At 49.3% G+C, this 14808-nt stretch overlaps 1 protein-coding gene across 2 annotated transcripts in view; it reads right to left on the bottom strand.

The window, feature by feature from the left end:
* Nucleotides 1-2159: 2159 nt before the first annotated feature.
* The window catches only part of LOC122390027 (lysosome membrane protein 2-like), a 64657-nt gene continuing 52008 nt past the window's right edge, over nt 2160-14808 (bottom strand). For both annotated transcript variants that reach the window (XM_043382594.1, XM_043382595.1), the window contains exons 2-10: nt 11031-11194; nt 9323-9473; nt 8425-8640; nt 7925-8136; nt 6463-6635; nt 5181-5299; nt 4751-4885; nt 3218-3379; nt 2160-2739 (exon numbers count right to left, since the gene is read on the bottom strand). In XM_043382594.1, coding sequence (XP_043238529.1) covers nt 2734-2739; nt 3218-3379; nt 4751-4885; nt 5181-5299; nt 6463-6635; nt 7925-8136; nt 8425-8640; nt 9323-9473; nt 11031-11194 — 1338 coding nt within the window. In that variant the 3' untranslated portion in view covers nt 2160-2733. The remainder of the gene's footprint in view (nt 2740-3217; nt 3380-4750; nt 4886-5180; nt 5300-6462; nt 6636-7924; nt 8137-8424; nt 8641-9322; nt 9474-11030; nt 11195-14808) is intronic.

The raw sequence follows: 14808 nt of genomic DNA, 5'->3' as shown, positions 1-14808 counted from the left end.
GCCCTTTCTGAACCTAGCGACATCACTTTCATGCCAATTCATTAACTTTTTTGTAGGTGGGAGGGTCTTTAGATTGCCGCTTCTGCTTGGGTCCCTTTGCGGGCCGGGAGGTGGTAAAACAGCCCTGTCTAACTCGGCTCCTGGGCCACGCCCTGATTGAACTATGTTTCATTATCGTTTGGGGGAGGGGGAAAACGGGCCACTTTAGGCCTCTGGGAAGGGGGCATGGCCCTAAATGCCCCCTCCCTGGATCCGCCAGTGTAAGAAGAGACCATTGGAGCTGCAGTTGGGTACCTCAGACATCAGGGTACGCCCTCAGATGTATGTATAGGACTCGCACGGAGACCTCTTATGCTATAGTGTACTGAAAGGACCCAAAGGAGCCTGTCTATATGGGCTCCCGGAGATAGACGTGGGCCCTCAGGAGCCCGCCAGAGCCCCAATGAGGGATAAGTGAGGGATACCAAGTGCCTGCAATTGCATATTGCATAAGCCATAACGCCTTTACAAATCAATATATTATGCATCAGTGGCAGATCCAAGGGGGGCCACATGGGTCATGACCCCCTTGGTGCCCGGGGGCACCACAGGCCTGTCAGGGGCACCACCGGCCTTGCAGGGGCACCTTGGGCCTGTCAGGGGCACCACAGTCCTGTCAGGGCCCAGGGGCACCAGCGGCCTAGCAGGGGCACCACAGGCCTGCCAGGGGCACCACCGGTCTAGCAGGGGCACCATGGGCCTGTCAGGGGCCCCACCGGCCTCGCAGGGGGCACCACCGGCCTCGCAGGCATCACGGCATCACGCAGGGGCACCTAGGGCCTGTCGGGGGCATCACGGGCCTGTTGGGGGCACTTTAGGCTTGTCAGGGGCACCACAGTCCTGTCAGGTCCCAGGGGCATCAGCAGCCTGGCAGGGGCACCCTAGGCCCGCCAGAGGTACAGCCCACCGCTAAAGTAATGTAGGGTTTTACCAAACTCAACGGTTGGCTTTGACTGGCGATTGTTTAATGCGAAGTGATTGAAAAGAAGATGTCAATAGCTAAAGTTGCAGCTGCAAGGGTGACGATACATATAAGCTACATTCAAAGTTTCATTGTAGTCTGGCTAATCGTTCCTAAGCTTCAGAAGCAGAACATACCCATGACTGAAACCCCACATTACTTCTGCTGTGGACTGTACCACAGGCCTGCCAGGGTCCAGGGGCACCACAGGCCTAGCAAGGGCACCACGGGCCTGTCAGGGGCACCTCAGGCTCCCGTGCCCCCCTCCCCTCCCCCCCAGATCCGCCAGTGATGCCAACCACGCGAAACACCGCCAACTACCAGCTGCCGCGCCATAAACACGTGCCAACAACAGTCTTTTTTTTTAAGGTCGACTCCGCTCGCGCAACTTTTGACTGACCCTCACTGCTACTATATTGCTTCCATATTATGCTGTGGAAAGCTTTACTTCACCAAGTGGCTAAAAACCTCCATCAAGGTATATTTTCCTAGCAATTTTTCTGGCGTTTTGGGGGGGGGCCAAACAGGCCACTTTAGGCCTTTGGGGGGGGGGGCATGGCCCCCGTGGCCCCCCCCCCTGGATCCGCCAGTGGCAAGATTAATATCAAATTGTATTTCATAGTAGATCATGTAACCAAAAAGTGACCGAGGTAAACGCATGACGACACATTATAATATCAATAACGTTTGCTGTCCAGGTGGAGACAACTTATTGCCAATTTTGAGTTTTCCACTTTGCCCCGTTCATGACTTACCCCCCACATACCGTCCGCGACAAAGGTAACCGAAGGTTTGTTGTCAATAGTTAAAACACTATTGGTTAGAATTGTTTTTTTTTTATTGAAAAACAAATCTGAGTTCCCTGACAATTTGGCAAGAGTTGCCTGAGATCGGTACCTATATACCTACATCTTGATAGGTACTAGAGAAAACGACAGCTTCAAAAATTTCGATTGTTTCAGGATTTCTAGTGGGCCAGGTGATCTAGGTTCCGGTATGGGTCTCTCCTCCGGGGACAATCTGGTGCACGACGCACGTGCCACGTGACCTTAAAATTTCCCATGTTAATGGCTCACTGCCTCACACACGATGATGGCGTAATCGTCATGTGATGTAGCATTTTGTTATAACTTATCATATTCTATTACACACAGGCATGTATTTTGTTCAACGTGGTTTATTTACATAATTTTTCTTTATTTTGCATATGATAGTGGTGTTATTGACATTGCAAACACACATTTCTTGTCCACAAGCAAACATCATTTATATACCATATAGTCCACGTGAATTGCGAGTCACTTCAGGCACATACGCGATGTCTCCGAAAGTAGCCAATAACTACATATAATACACATCTTATACATGAGCGCACATTGGCACACGAGAACAGCTCAGAGGCCAGTGAGCGCGGCAGTGACACGGGGCAGCGCAGGCGAGGCCTGTGCCGGGGTGCCGCGGTATCGGCGACCGGGTCACCCTACTGGCTCTCCGCTCGCCCCGCCCACTGTGCGGCGACCTCGGCCGGGCCGCCGCGCACGGTGGGCCAGTGCGCTCCTTTCCGCGCCACTGTGTTAACATTGGTCAGCGCGGGCGTCCGTCTCAGAGGGCCGCCGAGGGTTCCCATCTGTCCCGGCACTGAGCCGAGTCGTCCATTGCACAGCGCGAGTGTCGGTCGTCAGTCAGAGACCGGCCCTGCTACGTGAGGCGCAGCATGAGCGCTGGTTCCGCTGCTACACCTGAAATATGTAGAACACCACAAACTATTAGATACGGAGAGTGAAAAATTAGTTCACAAGTTTTGTTGAAGTAATTTGATGCCATTTCCAAGTGTCGAATGTTTTAGTGGTCAAACTTGTAACGCAAAATTGTATCATAATGTGCTATAGCATGAATGGTGGTCTTGTGCGAGAAACCTAATGAGCAACGTCTCTGCTGAGCCCAATGTTGCAAGTGTCGTACATGGGACTGATAGTGCTGGATTAACTTCAGGTACCTAAAACAATGACCAAATGCAGCTATTTTTCGCACTGAATTTCAGTCTATCGTATATTGACTTTTTTGGGAATCGTTTGGAAACCTTGGATACGCATTTGCCAGCACCGGCTATCTAGTACCTACATATAGCCAAATGCCGGAGATATGAGAGAGTGTGGCACATTGCACGACGGCCGGGCCGTGGGATCGGCCGCGGGCCGCGGGCCCCGCCAAACTGACCGTCTGCACGCGGCTCCTGCTACGGACCAGCATCACGGCGGCCACGACCACGAGCAGCGCGCCGACGGCTATCAGCGCCCACTGGGTGCCCGTCAGGATCTTCAGCGGCGTCATCAGCTCGCTGTCGAGCTCGTCGGCGTGGGCCTGGTCGATGGTGGCGGTCTGCAGCGTGCGGCGGGGGGGGCGGGGGTGAGGGGGCGCAGGGGGAGGTCGGGGAACGGGGCAGAGACTGAGGGGGAGGCACGCCGGCCCGGGAGGCATGGAGCGACATTGGGTAGTGGGAGGATGAAGGGCTGAGATAATTGTGCACAGAGGAGGGACGCCAGACGGCCAGGGCAGGCCGCCGCACAGCAGGGGACAGATACCAGGAAGTCGCAGAAAATGACCAGTTATCAACCAGCAGCAGCACATCGTTCGTGGACTTGAGAAGAAGCCCAAGCAAGTGGATCTTATGTCTAAGGCTCCTTTCAAAAGTTAAAGAAAGGCTAGTGCAAGAATATTTTTTTCCAAATGTAACATAAAGGTACGCCCATCCCAGCTGAAAAACAATAAATATCAAGACACAATATTCTAAGTAGTTTGAAGATCAACTAGAGAACAGTTTGGCGGCTACCTTAACCCTCGCCGGCACAGGCCATTTTGCGTCCTTCGACGGCACTACAAGGGGGGGTTGGTACGACCCCCCCTCGCGTTTGGCCCCTGATCGAGCTAGAGCTTCGCGGAAAAAACGAGCGTGTTGCCCGTCACGAGACGAAGCCGATGATACCCAATTTTAAGGTCCTAGGTCATCGGGTGACCTTCCAGGTCAGGTCAATGACCCGAAAACCGGGAAAATTGGGACCTGTTAGAAAGTCGTAAATTGTGGCTGCTATATGGTTTTCCGGGGTGCTGATCACGAATATCGTGTTAGTTTTGATCAGAGATGATGTCTTTAAGCATTTAGACCAGGTCGGGTCAGGTCAGGTCAGGTCAACCGGTAGGGGTTGTGACGGGTATTCGTAATACGTGTCAACCGCCTCTGACAGCTTCGTAACATGTTACGAAGGCACCAAAACTACTTTGTAAATGTTCAAATGGTTGCCAAATTCGAATTCAGCTCCAAAAACTAGCCTAGAAACATGTAAAACTCGAAAACGTGAACCGAGGTCACCCGAGGTCACCAAAGGTCAATGACCTGACCTGACCTTCAGGTGACCTTGACACCCACCCTAATGTATGGGAGCGACATCAAATCACATGTTTGAGCGTTTGAAACCACAAAAAGCTTGCAAACGCGCGGCTAATGTTAGCCGACATACGCCGAATCGCGATTCCGGCCAAACATGGTCTCGGAAAAGAGGTCACAGGTCAAAGGTCATTGGGGTCAGGGTCATGAAATTTTCAGGGTAGGTGTAAAATTGATCAATGCGAGAGTACTGAAAGTTTCGTCGCGATCGGCCGCTTTTTACGCGAGTTATTCGCGAAAAACCTTAGGGGGGGTTGCATCAACCCCCCCTGTGCCGGCGAGGGTTAACTTAGCCTTTAATTACCAACCTCGTTCGTGTAGATTAGGGGGAACAACATTTCAGGGATGTGTTCCAGTCCTTTGACTTTAACAAGCCCTTGGTAGCGTTTGGTTTGCAGGTTGATCTGGATCTTTTTTCCTCCATTCATCGCCAGACCGGTGTACTGTGGACGTCAGACCACGTGACAGAGTACAGCGGATGCTGCAAAGATACCTCACGAGATCACATGACTGGCCGCAGAACATGCTCCGATAAAACCAAGCTAATCATTTGTGACTTGCACCAGCCAGCTGCCAGCCAGCATGTATGGTGAGTGATATCGAGGACTTTAAATAGCAGCATTGCACAGCATTGTATTATACGGGGCCAGGCAGCCTTATTGTTGAACTCGCGCAAAGAGGTATCCGCCCTCGCCTCTATACATCGGTCTGGACACCTAGCGTCTCTTATGGTCTTACCGGTTCAATGTCAATGAACGTCTGGTGACGATTCTTATCGGGTGAAAGGCCGATCGACTGGTTGATGTACTCCTCAGCTCCCATATAGAAGTGAGGCGTGGAGGCCACGATGGGTGCGCCTGTGAAAATACAATCATGAATATAAATGGCAAGGGTTGCGGGAACTGATGCAAGCGTGTCTTGAAGGATCACCTTATACTACAGGCTCTAGTCTAGCCCATAAGCCCGGGGCAAGGCGGGTGAGCGTGTCACGTTTCGTCCTAGTTTCTTGGCACGGCCTGTGGTACCTACATCTTTTCCGCACCGGTTATTGGACCTTCAGTCACATGTATTATCCAAGGCCACCGATATATCGGTAGCCTGAATAACGCATAAAATAATACTGACTGTAGGCACTGATAGGGAGCACTGATTGGCAGGGATCACCGACTGTACTAGTCCTGACAGGGAGCACTGACTGTACTGGCAGGGAGCGCTGACTGTACTGGCAGGGAGCGCTGACTGTACTGGCAGGGAGCACTGACTGTACTGGCAGGGAGCACTGACTGTAATGGCAGGGAGCACTGACTGTATTGGCAGGGAGCACTGACTGTACTGGCAGGGAGCACTGACTGTACTGGCAGGGAGCGCTGACTGTACTGGCAGGGAGCACTGACTGTACTGGCAGGGAGCACTGACTGTACTGACAGGGAGCGCTGACTGTACTGGCAGGGAGCGCTGACTGTACTGGCAGGGAGCACTGACTGTACTGGCAGGGAGCGCTGACTGTACTGGCAGGGAGCACTGACTGTACTGGCAGGGAGCACTGACTGTACTGGCAGGGAGCACTGACTGTACTGGCAGGGAGCACTGACTGTAATGGCAGGGAGCACTGACTGTATTGGCAGGGAGCACTGACTGTACTGGCAGGGAGCACTGACTGTACTGGCAGGGAGCGCTGACTGTACTGGCAGGGAGCGCTGACTGTACTGGCAGGGAGCACTGACTGTACTGGCAGGGAGCACTGACTGTACTGGCAGGGAGCGCTGACTGTACTGGCAGGGAGCGCTGACTGTACTGGCAGGGAGCGCTGACTGTACTGGCAGGGAGCGCTGACTGTACTGGCAGGGAGCGCTGACTGTAATGGCAGGGAGCGCTGACTGTACTGGTAGGGAACGCTGGCCGCGCAGGCCGAGGGTACCGTGGCAGTTGACAAGTACAGGAAGGGGCAGGGAGCACTGACCGTAGGTCCTGGTAGTGAGCACTGACTGCATGTACTGGCAGTGAATATTGGAGCACTGACCGTACTGGCAGGGGCTGAGCGACATGACGCCCGCCTTCAGGCACTCTCCCACGCAGTAGCACTGGTTGTCCTCGTTGATGGCGGGGTCCTCCAGGACGTCCCTGGTGGGCGCGAACCGGCGGCCAGGGATGCCGAAATACTCCACGTCCTTCTCGTAGTCGAGGTAAATCGACCTGTGGAAGAGAACACAATTTAATGGGACCAGAAACTCCTCTTAAGTGCCGAAACCAACATGAGACCGGTTTTTTTTATTAAAGTTATTTTTTTGTTAAGTCACAGAAAAGGTAAACTAAGAATCAAGGCAATGAAGCATTAGAGCTAATAGAGATGAGCTCTCGCCAAGATGGGGCGAGTTTTTGGCCACACTCCAGATTTTTAAAGTTTTCTTTGCGTGCGTAAAGAAAACCGAGTCGCGCAGTGCCATGAAACTTGGAGCATTGACTGCCTTAGGTATACATCACTGCTTGCACTGACTGCTTAGCTATACATCAATTTTGCATCGTGTGTTAATTTTTCCCCGGTCACAAATGGTCATGCCACTAGGTCAACTTGCCTCTAAAAAAAGTCATGCCTCTGAAAATATCGTTTTCGACATTTTTTCAACTTATCTCTTAGAACTTAGACGGTCCCGTAGCTCAGTCGGTAGAGCGTTGGACTCCGCTTGGTGAGAGCACGCGTTCCCAGTTATACAACAGTCCGGGTTCGAAGCGCGACAGGCGCTTGACATTTTTGGGCCTCCTGACAGGTATGGTTGCGGTTGGTGGCAGGCCGTAGCCAGGTGAAGTCAGTGAGGGGACCGGCCGTGGGCGGCTATGTGCGCACGTTAAACTTTGGACTCTAAATTCTTCCATATATGAACTGGAATTGCGCGATCGGAGAGTAGAGGGCAGGGTCACCGCAACAAGCTTCGCTTAGCGGGGGCTCTGTCCTTGTCAATCCTTCCCATCAAAAAAAGGTTCGGACTAAATTCATAAAATAAAATAAAAACTTTGAAACTCGGTGCATTAGAAGGATTAGAGAATCAATTCAAATAATTTTCTATCTCGTATCATTCACACCTGTGACCTGGGGTCAGGTCAGATTTGTGCTCTCACTATCATAAGTCAAAGGGGGAATAGTACCTTCAAGTAAATACTTATTTGAACAAACGCGTCAGAACCTTAGGATATTTACTGAAACATGACCACTCCGCCCATATGCGATGGACAGATGCAGTGCAGCTGATGACCAGCGGTCATTCCAAAGGTTATGTTGGATCATAAAAGGTGGGTCATTGGTTGTTTTTTTTACACTAACTTTTAATGGAGCCATGGTCGTGCGATGAAATCGCCTGCACTTTGTTCAGGTCATCAATACGGATGATTGATATGCAATTGGGCCTTTGAGCAGGGATCATCGTTGGGGCGCTGCTCTTTGAGCAGCTGATCGGGGGTGGGGGGAGCTGCCCCGACGGGCAGCTGACCTGCAGAGGTCCTTGTTGAAGATGTAGACGCGGTCCACCTCGCCCGTGTTGGGCGGGTAGGTGATGCCGTCGGTGCCGTTCAGCATGTTGCAGTAGTCAGTGCTCCAGTAGCTGAGCTCGGAGGCGTTCTGGTACGACAGGATCCGAGTGAACTGGTTGATGTCGTCCTTGCCCGTCTTGATCGTGTACGGCCCGTCTACGGTGTTATTGTACTGCAGTGCGGTCCAGCGGCTAGCGTTAGAGGCAGCGTGTCTGCCTTAGCACAGGAGTCACCGTCCGCTGGTTGGATTAGGGCTGTTTATGAGAGGTAGTTTCAGAATGCAGAAGCAATGCATTCGCTACAAAAAAAAAAAACATTTACAGTGGAAACGTCTCAACACTTATATCTCAACTAATAATTCGGTATAGGTACATTCAAAGAGAAAGCCGATTTTACAATTCATAGACAACCAGTCATCCATATGACAAAACGTTTCTCCCACATCCGTATGATGACCTACCCCATAGAGCCGGAATTTTCCATCGCTGAAGGTGGGCGGCAGCAGAACAGAGAGCGGGCTGGCAGCCACCGCCGCCATCAGAGGGTCGTCGACACCGGACATGAGTAGCTCGCCAGCCTTGTACAGCTTGAAACTCTCTCCCTTCTCATACGTGTTAATCATTCCAAAGAGCACTGACTTTCCCAGGGGAAGCTCGTCTCCCATCGCAGCGAGCACCTGAGGGAGAGAAAAATGTCCATTCGCCATCGGTATGAATCTGTAACCTGCAGGGCCTCGTTTCATAAAGCGAGTCCATTTCATAAAGCGAGTCCGTAGCTTACGGCGGTTTTTTGTCTTGTATTGCAAGTGCATGTGAAGCGATAGATTTATTACACCTCCTCCCTTCTGCTCTTGCTTGCCAGATAAATAATTCAACGATTCAAACTATCGTCATCGCTTCACATGCACTTGCAATACAAGACCAAAAACCGCCGTAAGCTACGGACTCGCTTTATGAAACGAGACCCTGGGGTCAGGTTAATATCACGGTATGAATCGTCAGAAACGCACTCTTATCGGACACACGCGAGGCACACACATCTGTGACAGTTCGACGTGGGCACATTCCCTATCCGCTGCAGAGCCGTCCCCTGCCCCGACCAGACTGTCCTACTCAGACAGCAAGTTGTCCCTACTCAGAGCCGTCCCTGTTCGGACCAGATTGCCCTGTACTGACCCCTGAGGACTGTCCGCGTGTCCCACAGACCGGTGAGCCGGGTGCTGACCCCGTGTACTGACCCCTGAGGACTGCCCGAGTGTCCCACAGACCAGTGAGTCCCGCTGACTAACTGTACTGACCCCTGAGGACTGTCCGCGTGTCCCACGGACCGGTGAGCCGGGCCTGACCCCGTGTACTGACCACCATGGGCGCGTTGATGGTGGAGATGATGGTGTCCTCGCTGACGTCCGGCGAGGACGACGGCTGGTCGTAGAAGTAGGAGATCACCTCGTAGTAGGTGAGCTCTGTGCCGTCCTCCGACCACGTCAGGTTGATGCGCTGACGGTTCTCCCTGCGCAGACACACACCATCACACGGTCACACACCGTCATGTCTTGGCCGCACCATGAGTGAACATGAAACCCAAACAGCCGGCCGCAGTATAGTTTACGGACGAGAGCTGTATTTACTGCATTTCCAAAGGAATCGGTGAATGGAAACGTGATGGAGGAAACATTTCCAGAGATGCGATTAAACCGCTCTTTTTTTAGAATCAAGGTAAGAATAGATTGTCATAACACACACGAATACAAATACTTCAGTTAACCCTATTAGTGGCAGGCTCCTGGCTACCCCATATTAGTGGCAGGGGGGGGGGGGCTGTTTACGACCCCCCTTGATATCTCGAGATCTAACGGGCCGATTTTCAAAATTCAAACGGCATTCGATGTGGCTCAACGAGATCTACATTTCTAAAAAAAAAATTAAAAAATGTCAATAGGGGGGTAGAGGGGGGTAAAAACGGGCAAATTGCAGATACATTTTAGACTGTTTATCACGGCCAGGTTTCTGAACCAATCTTAACGCAACTTTTGCCGATCGATAGAGAATGAACCAGGAATTCACATGGATCCTAAAAATATGCATTTTCAAAAATCATAGGCGGATACAGATCATTGAGATTGGGGGTACACAAAAAGTATAGTAAATAAGGTTTTTGTTGGTACTGTTTCTAAAAAGGGTGGCAATGGTCTTGTTATGTTACAATTTTCTTATGAGAGAACGACTAAAATTGTATTGGTCATGCATAGGCGGTGTCAGGGCACCTATGTTGGGAGGTAAAAAATAACCCCCCTTTTTGGACGCCTGGATCCGCCTATTATAGCAAAAACGTGTCAAAAGAGGATGCACAATAACTTTGTATATGTTATCACATGATACCTTTCATTCACTGTTCGTAAAACTGGTGCAGCATCGTGATCTTCGCCCAAATGACTCGCTTCACGAATAGGACCCCCCGATTCCCAGTGCTCTGGAGCCGCCCCTGGTAAAGTTATGAACTTGAAATTTTCAGGGAATGTGTCCAATTTAGTTTTAGGAAAAGTCAGAAAATTTCAGCATCGTAGCTTCAGCGGTTTCGGAGATATTCCCGAAAAACCTGAGGGGTGGATAAAAACAACCCCCCCCCTGCCACTAATAGGGTTAAGCGATCAACTTAGCTCAAGTTTCACAAGCTATAAAAAGTATAGCAGCAGGCTACCGAATACCGGTGCGAATGAAAAGAAACAGTGGCACTTATATGGCACATCGAATATATCTTGTTCAAAAAGACCGCGGCAATGAAATCGAATGCCGCGGAGAGCTGAAATTTGAAGATTGACGGGGGGGGGGCGCAGCGTCTCGGACCACCTTTCTGGATCTGCCTGTGCTAAGTAAAAGCCAAAAGGCATTACCAAAATCTAAAAACATTGAAACGACACCGTATGCCCTGTTCTTTTCTCGGTCTTTTAGAACAAATTATATTGAATGAACAATATTTCATCTAATTTCATTTCGTATTAAGCTTAGAGCAAAAAAAACTACCTAGTCTTATATTAAAATGAAACATTCACTTGCCTACGGTACTTACTTGTATGAAAATGGACCGACTTCCTCCAAAATTGGCTTGTCTCCTCTTTTAACCTCTGCAGGATTTGTGACGTTGAACATAATGAACTGCATGAACACATCGATCTCTGACGTTGGAGCTCTCCAGGGATCAAAGCTCTCCGAGTCTTCGGTCAGCACCATTTCCTGCAAAAATTGAACAGCTTGTCAACAGTGTTCCTGGTCAGTTACTTACAACCCGCGCCGTGCTGGTGGTCGAGTATTCCGTAGGTAGGTACTTACATACAGTGCTGGAGGAAGGGGTGATTTCACGCCCTCCCCCCCCCCCTCCTCCGTCTAACTCGGCTCTTGGACCACGTAGTCACACGCAATAAGTGGTATCGAAAGAGCGTCAACAATAATGAATAAGGTATTCTGGTCAAAAGTCATCAAATATCAATTTTCTCCTATTTTTACAATTTTCGACAAATCGGGGCATAGCTCGGGAGCCAACCTACAGCTACAGCCGCCGCGAAAAAGCATACTCGATAGCTCTTTTAACGCTCCTTCTGGCATAAGTTCTCTTCTCAGGTTTGACCTCAAACCAACGGTTCCAGAAAACAAAAACTCTTAAAATAGCCGTTTTTACGAAACACGTTTTCTGCAATAATTTTTTACTCTAAAATGTCACGAAAATGCTTTTGCAAGTACCGTGTTCCTCTCGTCGAGACACCTCGAATGCTCAATAAGTTGACTTTGAAATGTCGTTTCGAAAATTTAGCCTCAGGTCAAGGTCGTGACCTGACCGAAAAGGGTTATGCAGGATATCAGTCAATCGCCATGTCGTCGAGCTGAGTTCATCTATAGCTGAATTCATCTAAGGTGTTGTCATCGCTCTAAAATGTCTCTATCAAAAGATATTGTAAAAAAAAACTGCAGCAGACCTTTCTTGACCTGAGATAACCTCAGGGGCATAACAAGGGGCCATGGGAGGTAATTTTCCGAGTCAATGTGTCATGGTTACCTTTTAGGTATACTCGTATGATGTTTTAGAGTGTTTAAGTTTGACGTTCGCTTAAAAGCGGCGCATCTTAATTTTCTCCCCTTGACTTATGATGGAGATGTCGGGAAAATTGACCATAGCCTTAGGTCACATATATATCAAAATTCAGAGTTTACCAGCTCATGTATATATGTTGCAGGCACTTTAGAAAATCAGTCATTTTGTAAAATGCCTAGGCATTTTGCAAAATGCCTGATTTTCCAGGCTTTTTGCAAAAAGCCTAGGCATTTTACAAAATGACTGACTCTCCAGTCATTTTGCAAAATGCCTAGGCATTTTACAAAATACCTAGCCATTTTACAAAATGACTGAGCAGCGTGTTGTAGATATGAGTACCTAATTATGTACGTTTTGGTAGCATGTATAGGTGGACCGAGGAGTCCAGCATTATGACCAGAGGAGTCCAGCAGTGGGAAGTCCATACATACCTCTCTCTATTTTGAGAAGTGCAGGCCCGCGACATTTCCAACCCCCACGTCAGCGACGCTGCTGGATTTAAAATGATCGATCTGGAGCGTCAACAAACGACTGGCCCTATGCCGGCCTGTATCTGTAAAACCATTAGAGGTCGCGAGGATTCGATCCCATACACTTAGGCGTTAGTGTCTTCTGAAACCAACGCTCTCGTCCTACGCCAAGCGACCTGATGATTCTCCCGATGTGGAGCTTGATATTTTTAACTGGGACTATGCAAGTAGGTAGGTACTCAAAGCTGTCAAACAAAGACACAATCAAACAAAGACTACACTCATTCGTTTACATGTAATTGTACATCAACCGGGCCTGCCTATTGACTAGGGCCGGTCTCCGGCTGGTTTTGTTAGGTCTAGTTTCATGCAGAACATGAACGGCGTTGATGTACTTGGGAGTTTTTACAGCGTTAACTAAACAATGCTTTATGCTACAGCCGAGTCTGCAACTCAACCTGGTCGTTTCTCAGCATTGTCGTCATCACAGAGCTTCAAATCGATCAGCTACAGGCTGAACACGTACATACCTATAGGGTATAGGAAGACGTCCAAAAACTGTTAATCATAGTATCTGTAGTGGGATCTACGTTCCATGCTGGTCAGGCATTTTGCAAAATGCCTAGTCATTTTGTAAAATGGCTAGCCATTTTGAAAAAAGCCTGGTTGCGTTCAGTCATTTTTCAAAAAGCCGTCTTTTTGTAAAATGCCTAGGCATTTTACAAAATGACTGATTTTCTAAAGTGCCTGCAACATATATACTGATACCGATATATCTGATACTGATATATCAATCGCTAAAAGTTGCAAAGCGATCGTTAAGTCGGTGCAGCTACGGCGAGCATTTAATTGCTTTTTTCTAAGGTAAGGTCACTTGGCGTGACCTGGTGACCTGACCTTGGGCGACCCAGGTCTGAAATTTTAACAGCATGTGCAGAATAGAGCATGATAAGGTGTTCGCTGCCGCTTTTTTTTTAGATATTTGCGAAAAATCTGCTGGGCCGGCTAAAACACCCCCTCCCCCCCCCCCCAGCGCGGCGCGGGTCACGAAACCTGCCGCAGTGGATGAGCTCAATCGTATTCATACCGTGGAGAACGGTTAAACGAGTTACAGAAACATTGGAGACGGGTAACAAGAATGATCTGATAAGAGTTGCCGAAAAATAAATAGGAGCAATTGGGTAAGCTGGGATGTAACAGATATAGTTTGGTGATTTCGATTTCCTAACCCAAAGCACTAAATAACACAACGCAAGCTATGCTAAATGCTTATTGCTTATAAATAAATGGCATGCGTCATCAATCATCAGCCATTAGGCGATGTACGGTCATAAACATTGAACATGAACGCGAGACACGATTTTTAGGCACGTGAGTGCTGTATTTCAGTTTTTGAGGCACTTCAATTGAGGCACTTGAGTGCTGAAAGCGCCGCCATCCGCCGAGTGGTGCCTTCAGATTGCGGTATAGATAGCCAGACGTACTTTCTGTGCGGCCGCCAGTGCTGGTCGGCATGACTCGGAACACCTTTCACACGCGCCGCAGATCGGAAGATAGGGCCGCTACGATGACTGCCTGACTGAGTGAGCTGTCCAAAAGCAGAGCTGGGAAAACACCCAGCTGAACACGAGCGAGCGCGAAGCGTGAAGTGAATCTTCCTAATATTTCACGGAAATGGCGCTGGGTCACTGGGCGACTCCGCTCACTTTCCGTTATATTTATTATTTATTTATTTAGGCTCGTTACAACATCCACGTAGTGGCTTTTACGTTGTAGTGTCAGTATACATGAAAATCATCTCACATCTCGGGCATAGATAAAAAGACAAAAAGAAAAGTAAAATACAAGAACACGATAAGAATATTAAAATACCACGATAACAGCATCTATAAAATGTTGAGGTAAGCTAAATCACCATCCAATAGGTACATGAAATATATGTAAAAGATGACAGTAAATGGAGCGGTACTAAACGACCTAAAAGGCGAACGAACAATGACACCTAAGATATAAACATTGCACAAACTATCACACTAACGCATTCTCTCTGATATTCTTCTTGCACTGCCTAACGGTCGGCGCCTCCCGGACAGCTGGTGGCGCTCCATTCCAGCTAGCCACGGCGCGGTAGGTAAAGAAGCGCCGGGCACGTTCAGTGCGCACCTTGGGTAGCTGGAGCTGCCCAGCTTCAACGGCCCGGGTGCTGCGTGCTGATATGTCTGCGCGGGACTCGACAAGAGTTTTTAGATTTGCGGAATAAGTTCCGTCTTTTAGAATCTTATGAATCGTGA

Source organism: Amphibalanus amphitrite, unplaced genomic scaffold (genome assembly GCF_019059575.1).
Source record: "Amphibalanus amphitrite isolate SeventyFive unplaced genomic scaffold, NRLGWU_Aamphi_draft 000379F_arrow, whole genome shotgun sequence".
Classification (NCBI taxonomy): domain Eukaryota; kingdom Metazoa; phylum Arthropoda; class Thecostraca; order Balanomorpha; family Balanidae; genus Amphibalanus; species Amphibalanus amphitrite.
The sequence above is the reverse complement of the archived record's forward strand: the minus strand, read 5'-3'. Positions and strand labels throughout refer to the sequence as shown.